At 42.3% G+C, this 21,371-nt stretch overlaps 1 protein-coding gene across 3 annotated transcripts; it reads right to left on the bottom strand.

The window, feature by feature from the left end:
• Positions 1 to 254: 254 nt before the first annotated feature.
• TBC1D9B (TBC1 domain family member 9B) lies at positions 255 to 21,293 on the bottom strand. Of its 3 annotated transcripts, none has more exons than XM_053990910.1 (22): positions 21,130 to 21,293; positions 18,786 to 18,896; positions 16,861 to 16,979; positions 15,640 to 15,868; positions 14,722 to 14,980; positions 13,851 to 14,058; positions 13,506 to 13,718; positions 13,188 to 13,349; positions 12,451 to 12,601; positions 11,878 to 12,092; positions 11,030 to 11,147; positions 9,998 to 10,283; positions 9,218 to 9,347; positions 7,927 to 8,025; positions 7,172 to 7,240; positions 6,154 to 6,394; positions 5,799 to 5,864; positions 5,579 to 5,650; positions 5,113 to 5,145; positions 4,038 to 4,085; positions 3,483 to 3,589; positions 255 to 2,694 (listed from the first exon to the last, which is right to left on the bottom strand). In XM_053990910.1, the coding sequence occupies exons 1-22, from the start codon at positions 21,245 to 21,247 to the stop codon at positions 2,002 to 2,004; spliced, it is 3,747 nt and encodes a 1,248-aa protein (XP_053846885.1). In that variant the 5' UTR covers positions 21,248 to 21,293; the 3' UTR covers positions 255 to 2,001. The 3 variants fall into 3 exon arrangements, with proteins under 3 accessions (XP_053846885.1, XP_053846884.1, XP_053846887.1); XM_053990909.1 differs by having other exon boundaries at positions 5,113 to 5,163; XM_053990912.1 differs by lacking the exon at positions 5,113 to 5,145.
• Positions 21,294 to 21,371: the final 78 nt, after the last annotated feature.

Genomic DNA, 21,371 nt, shown 5'->3' on the forward strand with positions numbered 1-21,371 from the left:
GGTGGGAAAAGGGGAAAGAAAAGAAACAGGAAAAAAGTAAAGGAAAAAAAGAAAGAGGAGAAAAGAAAAAATACAATATGAAGAATACTAAAAAAAAAAAAAAAAAGGAAAAATGAAAGAAAAAAGTTAGAAAAGTCAGAATTGTTGGAGGGGTTTTTTTCCCCCCCCAGTTTTGGTGACACATTCTTTCTGATAACTGGGTAAAGAACCAGCAATAGTCCATGAGCTCAGAGAGAAATAAAAGCCAAATAGCCTACAGAATTCTGATTCATTTATTGAATACATGACAGGTAAGACAGACACTGTAAAATCACATGTATTATTTGTACTTAAAAAAATTACAATAAATTACTGAATAATTAGTAAAAGCAGTTTTACTAATGGCTGCTCTCCAGTGATACAGGACAGAGGAGGCAGAGAAATAAGAAGTATGTACCAGCTGTGAATACAGACCAAAAATGTCATGAGGATGAATTAACACTGAGTAGCACACCAAGTAGTGTCAAATGGGAACATCCACATGTGTCCTTCCTACCTTTCGATCCCGAGTGCCAGCCAAAAGCTGGATCAAACCTTGCCTTCAGTGCAGGGGCTGCTCTGGCCGAGCAGCAGGTCTCTCGCCCTGCCCCTGGCAAGGCCACTGCCTCCCTGCTGAGATGAGTTTATCTGTAGTAACAGCATTACTTGTCCTCCCTTGGAGACCACACCCTGCTACCAGAAGGGCTACTCATAGTTTCCTCTGGGTTTAATTTCCAAGAGCACTCACTAAGTCTCCCAGTTATTTGGTCTCTAACTGGAATGAGCTCAGGTATTCCCATAAGGGGCTGATGGCAGAGTCACGCTGCTCTGTATTCTTCCCCTTTAGGTCAAACGCCCTTGGATGTGCAGTAGTTTCTAAGAGCATGTCCACTGCTAAACTCTCAAGAAAGGACACTGAGCAGCAGTGGGTGGCACAGTGCTCCTGCACAACTTCTGCCCCAAGCACTTGTGACTGCTGACTGATCAGATTATTCTAAAGGGCCCCTAAGGTCCTCCTCTTAGGAGGTCCCCCTTAGGGGACCCATCACTAGCTAGGAAACACAGGGAATCAGCTCTAAATAGTGAATGTATCATCAGGGAAATCCAGCAGACCAGTGTGCCACTCCCCTGCAATGCTGGGGCTGATTCACTGACTTCTATTTTAGGAACTTATTCCCTCATTATAACCATCATGGGCCCACTGATTGACTCAGTATCATTTCTGCACTGAAGCCAAGGAGCTTGTGGCTTCCCAGACAAACTAAAAACAATAGCTTTTGAAGAAATAGAAAAGCAAATGCTAGAAAACCAGGTTTGCCTGCAAATTCCTGAACTGTGAAGGAGAAAGTGATCGTACACTATGAAAACGCCAAATCACATGTGAAAGAAACCTGCAGGTCTGAGCAATGTCTGTACTTAGATCTTAAGAGTGCTGGGAGCAGTGGGGCACATTTGCTTTATAGCTGCTGAGTCACAGAACAGCTTACAAGAACGTACAAGATTATTTATAAGTCAGAGTCCTACAGCACTTGACTACACTGCATTAGCTCTCGGACTGGCAGCCAGAGGTGAGCATGGTTTCAAGCCAGGCTGCATCTGCTGTGCAAGTTACCCAGGAACCTAGAGCAAACAAGGGCAGGCAAGGAGCAGTTACTGTCTGAAATAAAACTTCATTGAAATAAAAGATAGCAAAAGGCAGACATGCATAATTTATGGTGGTAATTCTATACGTCAGGGGCTATTAGGTTCTAATGGCTCTCAAGAATGTAAATCTAATTCTCTCAGCCAGAGTAGCCAAAGAAACACCTACACAGTCACTGTCAGGAGTCCCTTATCAATTGCATTCTATTGTAATTGTGTAGTTACTGGTCTCTGAATATACAAAAAAAAAAAAACCCCAAACAGAAAATACCAAACCATCCTGCCATCTGCCACACTATCTTCCTGTTTTATCTCCCAAAGACAACTCCTGATTTCTTGAGTTCACCCTGACACAGAGGAAAGTTCATAGTCACTGGATGAACTGAACTGCCTCTCTACCTTCTTCTGATCCTTGATCTTTTGAAGAATATTGACTTTTTTCTCAAAGTAGTTTACAAGGGCTGTTTCTGTCAGCATGGAGGCCAAGATCTGCTCGAAGGAGATGGACCAGTCAGTGTCAATGGTGCTGCCATACCTGGCAGCTGCACTGCTGCCCTCACAGCCCACTAGCACCGTGTCGTCTGCGATGTCTTCGCACTGCAGGGAGCCCGTGCTGACCATGGAGTAGGAAGACATGGACATATCATCTTTGGTTTCATCATCTGATAGCAGCTGTAAAGGAGAGCCTTGTCCTTCCCCTGACCCATCTCCTAGAGTTTGGTTTTCCTGCTGGGTTTTTTCAGGCTGAGCATCAACGTTGGCTTTGTCCTCATGGTCAGCTTGGGGTTGCTGCTCCACTGCTGAATTCTGACTCTGTTCAGATGTTGGTGATTCCTCTTCACTCACAGGATCTTGGGTACTGTTTGCTTTGCAGTCCTCAGACTTCCTCGTGGGCTTGTTGGAGAATTTTTTTCCAACTTCCCCAATCCTCAGCAGCAGACTGGCCACAGTGGCGATGGCATGGTACAGCTCCTGCTCCACAGGGTCCTCACTGAACATGTTGTAAAGGGTCTTGCATAACTCTATGAACTGTTCCTTTAAAAGACAAAGACCAAATAATCATGTATCAGGCTGAAAAAAGTTGTCAGTGGCAGATGAAGCAACAGGCACCATCTCAAATGACTCATTGCTTATTTGCCTCCCCACCAAGTGGCAACTTATTGCACTGATTCAGAACAGTCTGACACAGACGAACTCCCCCCTCTCTGTTGTGGCTAAATTGAGACACAGCTAGCAATTTAATAGTGCTGGGTTTTCTGCTGACAGATGAACAAAGTAGTCACATATTCACTAATACTAAAAAAACCTGCAGTTTTACTTCTATTCTGCTACTCTTCTGTGGTCAGCTTTTAAGCATTTCTGAACTGGTTTAAGTAGCACCCATCAAGGAAATTAGAGACAGAAAAGATCACACCAGTCATCTGACTCTCTCTTCTGTAACCACATTCTTCACTCTCCACCAAGCAGCTGTAACTCGAAGCAACGCAAAACCAAAAAAGCTGAACAAGTTTCTGTGACTGATGGCATATTTGAAATATCTTGCTCTGGAGGGAAAACAGAGTGCAGTTCTTACAGGAAAAACTGGTCTGTGAGGCTGAGTGAATCCATTACATTTGATTGGTTGATACAACGCAGTTTTTCCATACCTACTGCAGAATTCAACAGAAATGTGTGGAATTAGAGGTTCTAAAGCTCACCCACACCAGAACAGCAGGGAAAGCTGTGGACAAGGACTGAACATATTGGTACAATGGCTGCATAAACTGAAGAATTCCACTAAGCTGCCAATGATCCAACTGGAAACATTCATACTCCTTTCTTACCTGGCTCATTTTGGGGAGATCTTTAATGGTTTCTTTCTTGTTCTCTTTTTCCTTGGCCCACATTCTTAGGTAGTATCTGTAGTCCTGTGGACTGGTACCTTTCTCCTCTGCAAGGCAAGAACAAGCCACTAGTCAGGTGGTATATGGTTTCACACTTAAAAAGTGAATGCTGAGCCAACAAAAATCAGGCTTGAAGAAGGTGTTATTGACAGCCCAGGAAAGCATCTACCAGGAAGGCTGCATTGTTTTCTGCTGGTTTATCTGATGCAGCTCAGTAGAGCAAAAAATGTAACAGTGCTGCATCAGCTTGACTTGTCACAGACCAACTCTGTGAGTTGACAACTTACCCAACATGATTTACAAATGCTGTGATCTTGGTATGTAAAAAGTTGGAGCAGTAAAGCATAAGGGATGCTTATTTCCCAGCTCACCTCCTGCTTTACCTCTGTCCACAAGGGACACTTCGCAAGGTCTCCTTGATCAACATGAGACAACGAACAGGTCATAATAGGAGAGAGATGAGATTAGAATGTGGTCTATTAATGATGAAATTACCTTTTTCTGGGCCATTCTCATTTCTTTTTCCTTTATCTTCTTGGGTTTCTAAAGAATTATGGAATTATAAAATAATTATTAGCTGATTTTCAGTAATACAACAAAGAACTTAAGACAACTCAATATACAAATTCAAATTATACAAGAGTACATTTAATAGAACTTAGATCTCACGCTCCCATAATCATGGTTAGAGGATTGAACAGAACAGAATAAAGAGCCACACTCAAAAAGTGGATTGAAGAGCTGAGGTAGAGGGCAGAGATCTTAAAAGAACACGTGAAAACACAGATATGGAAGATAGAAAAGCAGTGTGATGGCTTAAAGACAAGGATGTTCAGTCATCCAAAGTAAAATACTGAATGCAAAAAACCCAAACCACTACTGAGCACATATGTGACTAATGCCTACACTCCTCATTATTCACTGCCTGAACTGACATTTTGGGAGCAATTTGCAGTCTAACTTCACTTCTGATTTCCCCACACTGTCACTAGAGCAAATAGGAAGTCTTGCTTCAACTCAGACTGTTAAATCAGTCACCTAGCACCAAACTCCACAATTACCTCTTATACTTAGATTTTTTGTTATCATTGTATTTGGTAAATGTTTAGCATGATTGACATACTTTGACCTCCTACCTGACAATCCCTAATGTTGTATTTTAAGAAATGCAGTAAACTAGTCTACCAACAGTTCAGCAATTCAGTGGCATCCATCCTTATTCCTTTAAACTGGAAGACTGTGGAGTAAGCATGGGGATCACCTCCCCAGGCCAGCAAGTCTAGCACCCCTCCACTGTTCTGAGCATCTTTTTGACCACCAGTTTCTAGGATGAGATGAATTCCACTGAAAGAGGCTAGACAAAACCTATCTTGACCAAGGCTGAAACTCAATAGGCAGAATATATTGAAAGATACTTAATTACTTATTGCACTTTATTAATAGTGAGAGTGTCATGAATGAGGAGCAGCAGCAGCAATAATTTCAGAGTATTTACATCAGCACACTGGGCTGGTAGGTGGTATCAGCACCACAGCCATGCTCAATGCATGCACATAATCCATGGACTGACCTTGAGACTCACAGTGCAGGCAGATATCCAGCTCTGAGACAAAAGGAGATACTTGAGCAGCAGGAAAAAGGGTTGAGGGGACAATATCCCAGATAAAACAGAAGAAAAGGTCAGACATAGACAGACACAGAGAAGGAAACAAAAACAAGAAGAGAGACAATGAGACTTGCATGAAAAACCTAAATCATGGTGGGAGACAGGGGCTGGTAAAAGCACACTGCTCTTCCTCAGCAGTCTGTCCCCATGCTTCAGAGAATGCTGTATCCTGCATGGAATGGACATCGAGGAGTTTTAGCTCCAAACTTCTTCCCCATCATGCAACAAAGACAGTGAACTCAAACACACTGGCAATCCTAACACATGCCAGCACAAGACCATGCCTTGCACAAAATCACTGTTCAGAGCACATGGATCTATGTTGCAACTCCTGCCTAACTGAGAGGTAAAGGCAGCAGTGCTGCATTACCTTCTGTTGCCACATCCTCTGTGAAATAACTTGTGGCCTCCAAAGCAGACTCTGTCTCCTCTGGATTCAGAGCTGTATTCACAGAGAAACAAATGTTAAAATCTCTAATTGAACAGCAGTATAACCCACTTCATTAGCAAAACTCCTGAGGCACCCCATGTCAACTGATGTCAGAGCAGCCTGTGTTCAAAAGCAGCAGTACACAGAAGCAGTCACTCACCAGGAGGCAGGTGCAGTTTGTACAGTACTTTGAGTTTTTCAGTGAGGTCACCATGGTACATCCCACCTGGAAAGAAAAATAAAGGTTAAGAAAAGTAGCACTTTAACGATAAAGAATCACCCTCTGCTCACAGGTTCAAACCAGAATGAATTCCCATACAATGACTGCTCAAAGGACCATGCAGAATAAACAATAAAATCCACACCAAAAAGGTGTATTTTGTCCAGCTTGAGGCTTCCTGCCACTCCCCCCTCTCATGACAGTGAACACACCATTATCTCCTTTCAGTTCTCTTCTTGGAAAAGGACAGACACATTTTTTGCAGCATTCCATTTTCTCCAAAAACACCACTTACTCATTCCTGTCACAAACTCCTTGAAGTTGATTAGAGAATCCCTGTTCTCATCCAGGAGGCGGAAGAGCCGCCCTGCCAGCACAGGGGTGTGTGCCCCACAGGCCCAGGGGGTGAGGCTGATGAACAGCTCCTTGAACTGCTCCATGTCTATGCGATACTGCTCCAGGTAGGGCAAGCTCTGGTCCCGGCGGGCTGCGGCCGCACGGTTGTTCCCCCAGTAACAGCTCATCAGGTACTTGGCCTTTGGAGGGAAAGGATTAACAGGGCAGATGATGCTGCTCCACAGGAGTGGAGGCTGTCACAGCTCAACAATAGCATTGAGGAAGCAAAGAACAGACACTTCAGGAAACACATTATCTGCCTTGTGACTCCTAGTGTTACTTCACTACAAAATAATATGCAATGAAGGAAGAGACACAGATTTCAGGAAGAACACAAGGAATTATTTAAAGTTAAAAATACAAAACATGATTCCATGTTTTAACAAAATGTGACTCAGGCTTTATTGCAAAGGGAACATGCAGGTTTTAGAACTAAGCCTCTCTTTCTGAGTCTACAACAGAGCACAACCCACTTTGGTAAGTGCAGTTGGGTAGTACCATTCTTTAAAAAATGTATATGCTGACAAATAGAGGCAAAGCCCTTAAGTAATCTTGTCAGAATTACAGATGAGGTCAATGGGAAACTTGAGAATAAAAACTGAGGTACAGTCAGTCCTAGCTCCCCATTCTCAGGGCTATGTTATATTCTCTTCCATTGACTCTACAGTTTCTTTCTGAGTATCATTCAAATACTGTGAATGTGGTTTGGCCACCTTTGGGGGAAAAAAATTTAAAATAATTCATCAGATAGTAACAGGGCCAGCCCTACTGGCACCATGTGTAACAGAATGCCACATCAGTTTCTGATAGGTCACATTAAGAATTAAAGCAAAGTCATTGCTTCCCATTCAACTTACTTTGCTGTTCGCACTGTGTGTGACAATATTTCTTCCTCACCCTCAAGGGAGGCTTCTTACCTTGAACACTACATACAGCTCTTCTAGTTCTTCCATAGAGAAACCAATGTCACCAGACACAGCTCGGACCTGTAGTTACAGATAAAACAAAGTGAAAAATTTATTTCAAAAGTAGAAAAATCAAATACAACTCACTGAAAAAACTGTGTAACATAGAAGAGAAGAAAACAAGTGCAAGGAGGTATCACACAGAATGGGACGAAAAACATCACCATTCTAATACCCCTGGAAACCAGTCTGCAGTCAAGCAGAAACTGCTGACATTTTCAGTAGTTTGCTGTGCTTATTTCCTGTTTGTGCAGACCTGGCTGAGCAGATTGTGTCACCCCTTCCTTTTGTTTTTATCTCCAGATGTTTGACTTGGATGCATTAAAGAGCAACACTGAAACACCCTGATGAGATTCTCCACCTAGGACATGGGAGATAATGGCAATAAATATGGACACTCCCCTTTGCCATGAACCCTTCAGCAAAATTCCCTAATGGACTCTCTAAATGGCAGTAGAATAATTATCTGCTAGCCAGCTTTTCTCAAAGATTCCAGGAAAGCAGTAAACAGACAGCACTATGCATGGGAGGTTATGTCAAAGCCTACAGGTGTTTTTCATCTCCCTCCATGCCAAACATCTCATTCAATCATTCTTTCAGTCACTTAAAACTTGGTCTGCTACAGCACGAAGTTTCTCAATGCTCACAGCAAAACACTTTCCATGAAAGTGCCATTTGGTAGCTCATTCAATCTGGGAGTCACATACCACACTCTTCTTGGCTGTATCCTCCAGAGACTGGATCACTTTCAGCCTTTGCTTGAAACGCATTTGTTCAATGTCATCTGCCTTCAGATTGCCAAATTTCTACAAGAAAGGAAGCAGATCAGGTCAACATCATCTCCTGAAGAGAGAACAACCCATCTTCAATTACACACTCTTTAACAAGTGTACTATCCCCTCAGAGATGACCTAAACCCACTAGAAGACTTTTACGAGCAGCAAGATGAGAAAAAACTTGAGCTCTATTCCCTATTCACTCCTGTCCTGCAAGAGGAGTAATTCAGAGTTCATGAGAAATCCAACATCAGAGGTCTCTACAGAAAAGTTGAAAAAGGATCTGTCAGGACTGACAGAAACACAGGCCCTGTACTGTGGCAGAGATAAGAGAACAGACAGATTGTCATTCCTTCCAGCCCTGTCATTTTTTTCCTCTAGGACCCCCATGAGATTCAACCAGAAACACCACAGTCAAGAAGCTTTTCAATGGACTAGGTCAGACAAGTAATATGAATTCAGTGATGCTCTTTTATAAAAAGAAACCAGGAACAAACAGAGATGGCAGATTTGAAGAAGTATACAAAACACCCAGGAAAATGACAGCTGCCTGACTGTAAACAGCCAGAAGGGATGGGGTGAAAAATGAGAAAAAGAGGGAAAGGATCCCACATTTAGCAGAGAATAGCAGAAAAGAACTGCCAAACATCACTTCTTTCATCTGTGTTCTTTCCATCATTCAGAATCAAATTTCTTATGAGTTTGTTCTCAGTATGAATTGTGAGGAACACCTCTGTCAGTGCAGAGATATTTTAACAGCACTGGCCCCTGGGGTTCTGGTATTCCGGGGTCACCTTCCTATTACTATAATGTGGTTCACAGAACAGGATTCCTATGCATGTGAACTGGGATTCTTCCATGTTTCTGCAGAGTACTTCACAATTCTTACCCTGAATTTCCCTCCTTAACTCCTTAGCACTGAAAATCCTCAAATAGAATTAATAATAGAGACTTTTTGACGAAGCAGGAAGAACTCTCTAGTCAGTAACTTCTTCCTTATTTGCACTCTTCATTTTAGTCCCTCTAGCGTTGGGCAGACTCTTTGTAATCTGCAACAGCCAACACTGTCAGGTTCTACTCATACCAAGCAAGTAGAACATTGGCTTCAGCCTGCACTCCTTAAGCACCTCAATCTATGCTCAGATTTTGGCTGCACAACGTATAAAGTGGGATGTTAGTAGAGAATAAATCTCTTGGGCAAAATACAAAGCCAGAACTTTACCTCATATGTAGTTTTGATGAGTTCAAAGATGTCAATTTCAAGTGGGGGGTCATCTCCACTGGTCAACAGTGCATGCAAATGGGGAATAGGGGGAGAGACACTCTGTCTGTTAACTACATTGTCCAAATATCTGTGGACAAAAATGAGAACAGATGCAAGATTCCAGGATTAGTGTCCAGAAAAAGAAATAATATCCTAGATGCATTACTCCCATCTTCCTTTTATCACTAATCTAAACATGAAGAATTTAATTTTTCCCATCTAATCTGCAATGCTACTCTCAATGTACCTGGAGTTAAGTTGATTTTCACCCTATTTTGGGGTATTTGCTCTTTTAAAAGTAGGCTTCTAGTCATATGTTGAAGATCTTGCTGCACATAGAAGAGATTCCCATTTCAAACAAGAAAATCTTACATTTACTAGACTTAGGAGATATCTGCTTGATAATGTTTTAAGTTTCTAGAAAGTGATTCCTGTCAGAATCTGTTCTAAATAGTAAAGCAGAATTAATATACAAAATTCAAATAAATAACCTTTAAGAATTCAAATTCAAACTGAGATACAGGAATTCATTATGATGCAAAACAGCTCCAGAAGTATGGATTTCTCCATAACTGAGCCAACAATTAATTTCAGCTCTTGCAGAAAGCAATAGCAAAACTCTCTGGAGCAGGAGTTTAATCTTAGAGTGTTATCTGTGACCTGCTATTAGGTAGAAAGAGATGATGACCAAAAGGCCACTGTTACTATTCTGTTATAAATAAGAACAATTAATGGTACCTGCCCAAAATAGTCATGGCTTCACCTTCATCACAGCACTGTAGTAACTTCTCCATGTTGGCATCAAGTATGGCCAATGACACCTGCAGGATAAACTTGATTCCCTCGTAGAAAAAACAGTCGACAATGACCACGGCACTCTCAAAGGGCATCACACTCAGAAAGAGAGTGAGAAACCAGGAAAGGGATATGGTGGAGATCACTCCCAGGTCCTGCATCTTTTCTGACAGCTGTGGAAGATACTCTCGTGTAAGTTCTTCAAAGATGCCTTGGTCCACCAATGCACCTGAAACAGACAAACAAAACAATGGTAGAACTCAAATGGTGGTGTCATTTACCAAGCTAACCAATTATTAAACAAAACAGTATGAATTCACTAAATTTCATATAAATGAAATATATATATATATAAAAATATAAAATATCTTTTTCATATAAATTTCCTCTGAACATCATAACTAAAATTAAGACACTAATTTTTTACCCTGTTCTCAATAAAACCAATGAGACTATTTCTACATTGCAGAGCATGCAGACACAACCTCTCAACACAGAACCTTTCATTCATTTGTGCATTTGCCCTGAATGGAGGGGTGGAGGATTACTGATATTATGGTATTTACACCAGACTACAGTCTTTTATAAAAACCAACTTAAAAATCCCATGAAGTGATGCTTTCACTAACCTTCCCTGAGAGCCTGTTCCACAGATTTATCACCTCATTCAGATGGGGAAAATTAAAACCCAGTAATGTTCTAGATATTCCTCCTTACTGCTAATGATCCCTCCTGATACCAATTTTTGGTGACTTCATCTTCCTTGTTACTACAAGGTACAACTAGTACCTTGGAGGCCTGTAGTGTCTCCTCCTATGTCTCCATCACACCCCTGCCACTTTAAAAGGAACAGAGTTGCACTTCATTATCTTTAAAACGCATCACATTTAATTAATTCTGAACAACAAAATATTTCTGGGAGATGCTGACACAGCTGAAAATCCATAGTGCAGCAGGAATCTAACAAGGACTCACCTACTACTCTTGTGTTGTAGTAATCTGGCAACATCCGCTCGCACAAAGCCACCAGGAGCCAGAAAGCCTCTTCCTCATTGCAGTACAGCAACAGCACCGAGGTGACAATGTTCATGGCCTGGGAGCCAGCACAGCAAACACACAGGTACAGGAGAAAAACATGGAGGTCTTCATGAAAACTCTGCTATTACAGAATAGCTAAACTTAAAGCATGAATACAGCAAACTGTCACTAAGAGTCACATCTATTTCCAGCTTCTACTGGTATCTGAGTCAACAGATGACCTTAAGCCAATTTTTCTTCCTGTTTTCAGTTCCTCTGTTCATGAGGCAGCAAATAGTTTGATGACCTTTTGTCATGCACTTTCACTAAACAACGCGAACAAGAATAATTGTCAAAGTCTTCATAAAAATCTTTGTAAGAATTTGGCCATAACAGAACACCGTAATGAGAACCTGTAACATCACAGCAATACACAAAATGAACCTGAATTTCCAGCAAGTTGTTTCACAAACCAGAAAATGGCTACATTTTCAATAGGCTGTCCATGTGCAACACCACTTATTTGATATAACTCTTCCTTTTAATGAAACCAGAAGATGTTTTTGCTGAACTGTGGAAAGCTCTGGCAGAAAAACGATTAAAGACTGACATTACACCTAACAGCACTGTGAAAAGTTTATTTAAATACTGTGTTCAAAGGATATTTAAGACATGATGCAGCATAACTTCTTTTCTACTTTCTCACCACTACACAGACAGCATAAAGGAAAAGCTTGAAGTTGAACAAAAAACTGCAGCAAAAGTCCAAGTCAATCATGGTCACTGTGTAGGACTAACTTTCCTACCTGACAGTACCCAATTGTTGGATTTCTGAATGCATAAGCTGTTAAGACTCTCCGGAGGGCAGCAATTCCCAATTCGTTTTGGAAGGCAGGATGTTCTGGCATAGAGCGGTGCAGATCTCTCTCAATTTCCTCTGTAGCAAGATTGTACCTTCCCATTGACTTTTCCACAAGATCTGCGTAGTAACCAGGATGAGTCACCATCTCGTTCCAAGCCCCTGAAATGACAAACACACATTGCTTTACCTCTGGTGCTTTGAAACACAGATTTTATTCCCAGTTTCAGAGATAAGGAAGCTGAGAAGCACTGCATGAGCTCATGAACTATAAATGGATGTGTAAACATAGCAACAAACTCATTGTTAAATCGTGTTAGAGTTCAGGTCGCAACACTGAAACAGACAAAAGAGGCCAAACAGCTACTAGGATAATAAAACAAGCCACCACAAAAGTATCATTCAGATGAAATTACCCTGCCATTAATTTCTTCTGAAATTAGCTAAAATTCATATCTTTTCCTTTGAGATGTGCAGAAAGTTTATTCCTGCTGCCAAAATATGCAGCACAACATCCTACCTGAGAAAAGGAGCCACAGCTCTCCACGGAGATTCTCTGGGATTCCTTTCTGTACTAGCTCCCTCGTCTTGGCAGTGCGGTACATACACATCCCTCGCCCATATTCAAAGAAATGAATATTCCAAGACTCTTCCTTCATCTTCTCCTTTGCCTTCATAGGAACAAATATGGCTATTTGAGGAGATTATTGTATTTTTATGTTTGTAGGACAAGTGATTTCTGGGTATACTCAGGCCTGCACTTCACCGGAAAAATACATTGTGACATTTAAAACCTCTCTTCTTTCTGCTGAAGAACAGAGTGTATATATACTAATCTACCCTCTTCTAAATCAGTTATCAGACCTTGCTTGAAGTTGAGTCTTTACAACTACACCTTGCAAATCTCCACATAATGCAAGCAGAACCATGGATCATGATGATTAACCAGCAAGCAGAGATACAAGTTCTCTGCTTTCTTGCTCTGAAGAAAAGTTGTTCTTCACAGCCATGAATTCACGTCCCAGAACACTGGTAACACTCATTTCTCAGCCTCTGGTCAAGTATCTCAGGCATGTCAGTATAAAGAGTGTAAGCTGACAATCAAGTTACCTCTATTCAGCACTACCACTGTGACACATACACAGCAGTGATACTGAGCAGAGATAAAATGCATTTCCATTCTAGAGCAGGCCAGGAAATCAGCAACCTACTGCAAACTATTTAAAGTTAATTGTTTTACATAAAAATATTATTTACCCCTTTGGGTCCAGAGAGCTCCTCAGAATTCCTCCTGAAGAGTTTGAGCAGTCCCTGTGAGGCTGTTGGCACTTGCCCAGCACAGAAGCTGACGGGTCGATGGCTGAGAGCAGACGAGGGGCTGACAGCCAGGGGGCTGCTGGAAGGCAGCTCTGGAACCTCCTGGACAAGAGAACAGAAAATGCCTGAGCTCACACTCCCTCATCTGCTCATGGCCTAACAGAGACAGCACTGGCTGGTGACAAGCACTGCAAACACACTGTAAGAAGCATTGCTCTGAAAAGCTGATGAAGTTCCTCCCAGCTATTTCCTTAGTACCTCACTGCTGGGATCAGCCACATTCCACTTCCATTCCCTGTCAATGCTGCAGGGTTTCTTCGATGGTGTTCTCTGCAGGAAGTCAGAGATTCTCTGTACCAAGAAATCCCGGTCTTTCAGATTGGCGAAGAAGAAGGTCATTTTACTTTTAGTGCTGATGGACAGAGGGCTAGGCAAGACACTGGAACTATCTGCTTTCTCAACTATTGTCACCTAGAACACAAAGACAAGGGCCATTTGGATCTGGCATGTTTTCCATTATCCATAAAGCACAGCACAAAAGATAGAAGGACACAAAAGAGACGAGAGCCCTGTAGTCTTAATATATAGTTAAGAAATCCCCACCTCCCTGAGAGGAATGATGAGATGACAGGCCTCCTCTGCCCTGCTGGCAAAACAAATGTAATTGTTGGAAACAAACATCTGGCCAGGAATATGCATCTTGTTGAATGGTGTCCACAAGGTGCAGTCTGTATGTCCATCCAGGCATTCATCCTTGGGCAACCGGAAAGTGGCACGGTAGCACTCATTTTTGGCTCGAGCATCCAGGTCTCTGGGGAAAAGTAAAGGGTACTGTCCTGAAGCTTTCTTACTCACTTGAAAAACCCACTCAAACACTAATGTCAAATGTTCATTCCAATCACAACCTTCAGACTGTGCTGTGTATTCTTAGTATTCCTTTCTCTAACTGAGATGCCACCCCTCCTCTGACTCCTCTTTCAGCCTTCAGATATGCCTCTCTGACAAGGTATGTTCTGCAATACAAAATAAAATATGCAAGTGCATCTGCAAAACTGAAATATTACATCAGATCCTGAAACTGCAGAGAATAGTCCCCAGTGGGAGGATTTATTACAATACAAATCTGTTTCTTTTTATAAATCTTTAACTTCAGACAAATGGGCTGGTGTGATTTTCTTCCTTCACTTTTTTTTTTTTTTTTTTTTTACATATGAACTTCAGCAGTTTCTAGTAAAAAATTCCTTCTGACAGTGCCTAGGAATGCATGAGAAAGACACGAGGATGTGTGTGAATTCAGCTCCAATTTGGGATGGGTAAAAAGAGTGAACAAGCAGAAGGCTAATGACTGAAGTAAGTGATGCAGCCCCTAGAGTAAGAAAACCCCAGTAGCACCTGGGATCTACAAAATAATGCAGATTTATTTTTATAATCTCCTATTACCTGTCTTCTTTTCTCACTGCTGGGAACATAATACCTTTTTAATGCAGAGATGTTCTTAAGAGGCCTCCTGGGCTTTGGGAGAGACTTGTCCTGTAGGAAGCTCTCATTATCCAGTAGCTGCCGCATCGCAATGTTGGCCAACTGCTCCATCAGCTTGAACGTCTCATTGATGTTGAGAAACATGGAAAAATAGAGTTCACTGTCCCTCGTGCTTACTTTAATGCACTCGGGGAACAACAGTGTAGCATTTTTTTCTAGCTGGGTTACATCCACCCACTGGATCACCAGTGTAACTAAGAAAAAGAATTAACAAATACTATTATCACAATTGAGGCAAAAGAAGAACCAAACAGAAATGAAGGTCAAGCAGCCTGCAAGCTCTCAGTGGAGCAGCATTTTCCCCCTTCTTACACATGGACAGCTCGTTTCTTCACACTTTTACTGGGTTCTCCAAAAATACTTGGAAATAACCTTTGGGATTAACTAGACTAGAAATAATGCAGTTCCAAAAGGACTATCTCCCATCCAATAAATGCTTTCAACTACAATTACTCAAGTTTCCATTCTTTTTTTCCAGCAAATTAGCTTTGGACTCAGGAGTTCGGGCTTTGTAAATACTGGGTTCTGGCAGGGGTTCCAGATAAAACTCACCAACGTAAAAATACTGCTTGGTTCTCTAACCCAGTCTAACTTGTAAAAAGTAATCCAGATTGAGTAAAACAGATGTACAACTTGGGAAATGTTTTAAAAAATGACTCAGGCATTCAGTCTAAACAGCACTCAAGTGCCTGTGAGAGCAAGAACTGATTTATGTGCTGAGCCAGACAGAACTCAAGGATTCCTAAAAGGAAAAAAAACCTGTCAGCTTAAAAAGGAGTTCACACAAAAGATCAACTACATTGAAAAGATCATGGGAAATGATGGAAACACAACTTGTAGGCTCATAACTCACCCTCTTTGCCCAGCAGGAAGGAGTAGAAACAGAGGTGGTTGACAGTGAGGTACAGCCAGCCCTGCCTGGGGACACGTCCCTTCCAATAGCTGCAGGAATAGTAATTGACCAACTTCTCCACCTCAGGCATCCCAAACTGCTTCCGCATCTTCAGTTCAGCCTCTTTGAATTTACCTGGATCCTCTTCACTCTGGGGCTGCTCATTCTTGTTCTCCTCAGCAATAATGCCCTGAAAGGATGTGGGAGGAGAGAGGAGAAACAGAAGTGAAGGTGCCTGCTGACAGAAATAATGTACAAAGCAAAGGGTCACAGCAGCAATCCGGAAGACACAAAGGAACAGGACACAGCACTTATCCTGTCATGTCAGAAACAGCAAAGACATGCAGAAAGGGTAGTCAGATACTGTGGGAGTCTGGGATCAACTCCTGAACACATGCCACAAGCACTCATGTTTAATGTTTGACTGAGTCCCTCATGGCTGGCCTGGGAACACTTGGAACACCCTGCAGGAGAACTAAGGTCTCTTTTCACTTGCACACATGCTTCTTCAACTGGAAGAAGATAATCTGCCAGGAAGGGCAGAACTCTGCAGTCTCTCAGGTCTTGACTGGCCAGAAGGAAAAACAAATGACCACAGTCCTTCTCACACACAGACACACTAATGGAAAATACTAAGAATCTGACAGGAGAGCTGAAAATGATGCAATTTTCTGGAGTTCAAGAAAGAACTGTATTTATAACAGGGTTTGTGGGCTGGGAATCTGAAGTGTGTTAACTGCAAAACCAGCAGACACCTGACTCCAAAGTCAGTGGAAGTTGGGGTGCCGTTCCTTTACAACCCAGGTGCCTTTCAGACCACTGGCAGGGCAAATCCATTGCTTGCAAACTAGAATTCTCTCTCTTCCATTTGTTGTTAGATGAACCCTTGTTAAACCATCCTCCCTGCATCAAAGGCATAACTGGCAATGATTTTAAAGAGGTAATACATTTGGATTAGTAGAACATCCTAAGCAGGCTGTTCCTTGAGATCTACAGCTCTTAACCCTTCTCCTTCAAATACATTTGTTCAGTATTTGCTCTGTGACCTGATGTTGACAATGCTGGATGCATTTTAAAATACTTTCATACCTACATATGACTGAAAAGGATAAAAAATTCTTACAACCATCTCCCCGTCCTTTCTCAGAATCAAGAAGTCCTTCAGGGAAACATGTCACTTACATGTATCTTGCCCTTGACAAAGGTGGTGATATCTTCTTCATTGTCAAAGATGGACAGAGTCTGCAGTAAGTTATTCTCCAGCCATTCCCAGTGCTTTGTGATCTCTTTACGAGATGATCCTAATTGAAGGGGAGAAAGATGATGCCAAGAGCAAAGAAAAAAAAATTAGAACAAGGTCTTTTATCCTCGAAGTTCACAGCAGGAAACTAATAATTACTGAACAGTGACTGAATGAGAAATTGCACACAGCAACTGTGTACATGTCAAGGATATTTTATGTACACCAACATTATGTTTCTAATAAAATGTCTCCATTGTTACCAAGGATACTCCAAGGCACAGAATTATCAATTACAGGATGCTTTGACTGTGAAAAAACCCCACATGTTCAGCAACAACAGCAGTGGAATAAAGTCTGTGTCCTGTTTTGTTTCATGAGCTGCATCTCTTACCAAGTGACAGCAGCCAAATTGCTAAAATAAGCCTGGCCTCACTAACTGGAATCTTTGTAAGAACAGTATTAGAATGACGTACATGAAGGAGTAAAAGTTTGTGATTCCTATAAGGAGGGTTTTAAGAACAAAGTGCTGAAGAGCTGAAGCTGCATGTGTGACCAGATTGCTGCCCACTAGTATTTACACACAGTGAACTGTAAAAAAAATATTTGCATTTTTCAACTAGAGAGCAGTACACATTTTATAAAATTAAAAGAATGCCAGTACTCTGACAGCAGAATGAGAACCAAGCATGACAAAAAAAAATACTTTGGATGAAGACAACATATTTACTCCAGGACAATAATTTATCTAACTCCATTTGGGTGTTACCCAGCCCATCCCACTTCTACATGCTGCACTGTTTAAAAGTAACTGAGATACAGAGGGTATCAACTAAAATACTCCTGAAATTGAACAAAAATAACGTACTGAATATCAAGATACCATAAAATTACAGATCTGCACTAAATTGCAGATTTTTTCTGTGCAGTTTCTGACCTGCCATTTTGTTTTCTGTCTTTCTTAATTCTCTGCCTCCACCCTCCTCAAAGGGGAACCTGAGTTTCTGTGAAACACAGCAACAGCTAAACCTCTCTGCAGAATTTAAGTAGCTCTGCAAGGGAGAATATTGTGTTGGTTGCCTGGGGAGAAGGTGGGAAGAGGAAAAACAAGACATCAGCCTCTGAGGGCCTAGCAAATGATTCCTTCATGATCAGATTTTGTGTCTCCACCACAAAGCGAGAAGTGAAGGTTCTTATTATAAACAAAGCTGGTCTAAGAAATATGTCTGGAGATATTTCCTCTTTAGCAAGCATTAGGACTTAAAGCTTTAATCAAAGCTCACCAACAGGCATCAGATGGTTGCATTATGATATTCTAAAACAGTAGTTATATTTCTCAAGTAAAAGAGGCCAAGGATCCTTGATGTTAAAAAAATACTATTCTAGTCCAGTTTACAGATCTATGTACACATCTATTCCAGGCCAGAAGTAATAGAAAGAACATAAACTGGACCAAGAGATTCCCCAAAGTACCTCTGGTACCTTGAACAGTGTTACATGTTCCCATCTTGTGCCATGCTCCTGGTAAGCAGCAGCACAACACTCATCACCCCACCAAAACCAACACGTGTTATTCTCTGCACAATCTCACTACAGCCTTGCAAATACAAGGTTCATCTTGGAAGAAAGAAAATTCCTAACATCTGCAGAAACAGAAGCTTTTGCAGAACTTCAAATTCCTTAATTACAGTTTAAACCACACTGAGTTTTGCCATTTCTGGAATCTTCCACTACACCATCAGAAGCTCTTGAGCTCTTGAGAAATGTCCTGAGCAGTCATGGGATACACTTATGTGGGATAACTGGTCATCTGAACCAAAAAGACAAAAGAATAACTCAGATCCAATCCCCAGCAAGAGTCACATACCACAGGCCACTGCCCAGTACACTTGAGAGTCCTGAGTTTGGTGCAGAATCCGGTACGGGGCAACTCTGGCACTGGAATCCAAAACCACGTCTAGAGTTCCCACAAGGAGACCTAGGAAACAAAGAGACAGAAATTACAGCAGTGTAATACCAAAACAAAGAACTGTGTTAAGCAAAAACACAGGATGAACACTGCAGAAAATGCTGATGTTCACAGCCTGTGAACAGCTGTGATGAAGAGCTGCAGCACTTGGTTCAGAAAATGGAGATACACATCCAGTCACTGGAGGTAAATTCCCTAAAAACCAACTGCAGCCTGTCCCACTGGTAATGGACAAAGTTTAGCTGGCAATTAACTGCTTCATTACAGTCCCACACCTTCATAGAAGAATTCCCTAATGAAAGTGAAATGTGTTTTCCTCTGTGAGGTTTTTGCTTCTAATAGTGATTTTTAAGCCTACCAAGCCAAAAGACACAAGAGTCTTCAATGCTGTATTTTTCAGAATCACTAATGCCAAAAGTAGGTAACTTGTCCAAATGGAATCAGGTAGATCTAGAAAAACTGGTGCTCACAGGTTTCAAGGTTGTTCCCAGAAGTACTTTTATTAAACAAAGATGTCAGCAACTCAAAATTTGGTAATACAGAAGTCAAAATATTTTTATATGATGTCAGGTAAGAGACACTTCCAGAGTAAATGTTAATGAACCAGACTTTGTAAAGCAAATCAATTTACTTCAATGAAGTCTTTATTTCAATTAGATAAAACAGATACAGAAGATGATGATTTGCTTTGTTATTCTAGACAATGCATTATGAGCATCTTTAATGCAAATTAACTTTGCAACACACTGATTAAAAGTTTTCTAGTGTTAGAACTTGGAGAGGGAGCATGGTTGCTCCTTGGGCTCTAACGTTGTGGGGGGTCCAGTTTCAATTCCCAGCTCTCATGGTTTGGGTAAGTCTGTAAACTGTACTCATCCACATCTCATTCCTTATCAAGAAACATGCCACTTCCTCTCCCTTATCTCTCCTGGCTATCTATGTAGCAATTAACAAATGAAGAACATACCACTGATTGTCCTTGCAGTGAAACATCACCCACAGCAAGCCCATGTGACAAACTTAAACCAAACACGTATATAACCAGCACAGCAGGATCTGTTTGGGCTCTGGGTTTCTTGTGAGTTTTAGGCAGGACATGGATTAAAAGTTAATTCTGAATCCATCCTATGACAATACTGAATGTGTCAAATATTGACACGCAGACCGGTAACGAGATGTTTAATAACTTGAGCCTGACAGCAACTCAAAAACCTTTCCAGCTCAGCTGAACATCCCACTCTAGCTCTGAGATGTCACCGTGCAGCTGCACAGCTCCTTAAGGACACGAGGCTTTTAACCTGCAGGAGCTCTGAAGAAGACTGTCACCGAGCCACATTACCTCAAAAAGTAAACATAGCTCAAAGCTTCAACCCATCAGGAACACATCAGTTTAAATGCTACCAGAATAGCACCAGGCGTCGTTTCTTTTTGGAAAAAAATAGGAAATTGTAGAATACAAGTACAGGCCTAAACTGCGCAAGTTAGGTCACATCAATCAGAACAGCTCAAATTAATTTTGTACACTGCGAAAAGATGAAATATGCTAATGATGTTTATCAGCTGCACCACTCCTGTAATTAGTTTGTCTAAAAGGGCTAATACATGACAGTTGTTACGTGTAATTGACAAAAGTAAAATTCACATCTTTGTAATTCACATAATTGAAAGCATTCTGCACATAAACGGGGTTTTTAAAAGTGAGGGGATTTGCTGTTGTTAACATTGTGCTTTGGTGAAAGTCATGTTATTTTAGCAGTTTATGTCACAAACACGGCTGTCCCCCCACACAGCGGTATTTTCCACTGGGCTGCACCCACACAGCTTCACCCCCGGCCCATGTACAGCACAACTTCCATACGGCTACTAATTGCAAACCACGTCTTACTGTCATCCTCTACATCTTGAAAAGGCACACAGACATACAAAATATGCAAATAAACCACCTTAATAATTCAAAGCAAGGCGATCAGGGCTGAGAAGCCATTTTTGACAAGAAGACGGTTCCAGGCACCCCGTCAGCCGTGTGTCCTCGCCGGCAGCAGCTCCCCGGGCCTGACCGCTGACAGCCCCGGCCGGGGGCGGACACCGCGGCCGAGGGGCTCCGGGGTCACACACAGCGAGGAGCAGCGAGGAGACGGGCGGAACGCGCCTCTCTCCCCCCGCCGGGCCCTCCCAGCCCCCGCCCCGCGCTCACAGACCCCGGACCGGGCCGGAGCCTCGCCGCGGCCCCGCCGCGCCTCACCCGTGAGGCCGCCCCCTTTGCCGTGTCCCCGCCGGCGCTGGAGCAGGAAGAAGGGGTTGGCGCGCTCGGTGACCCACAGCGCGCCGGCCAGCAGCACCTCCTCGGGGCCCAGCCACATCGCGGCGGGGCTGCGGAGACGAGCGGCCCGCGGGGCTGGGCCGGCCCGGCCGGGGCGGGAGCGGCGCGGGGGGAGCGGCCGGGCCGGGTCACGGGGCCCGCACCGCGCCCGCCGCCACCGCGCC

The sequence above is a fragment of the Vidua macroura genome, chromosome 15 (genome assembly GCF_024509145.1).
Source record: "Vidua macroura isolate BioBank_ID:100142 chromosome 15, ASM2450914v1, whole genome shotgun sequence".
Lineage (NCBI taxonomy): Eukaryota > Metazoa > Chordata > Aves > Passeriformes > Viduidae > Vidua > Vidua macroura.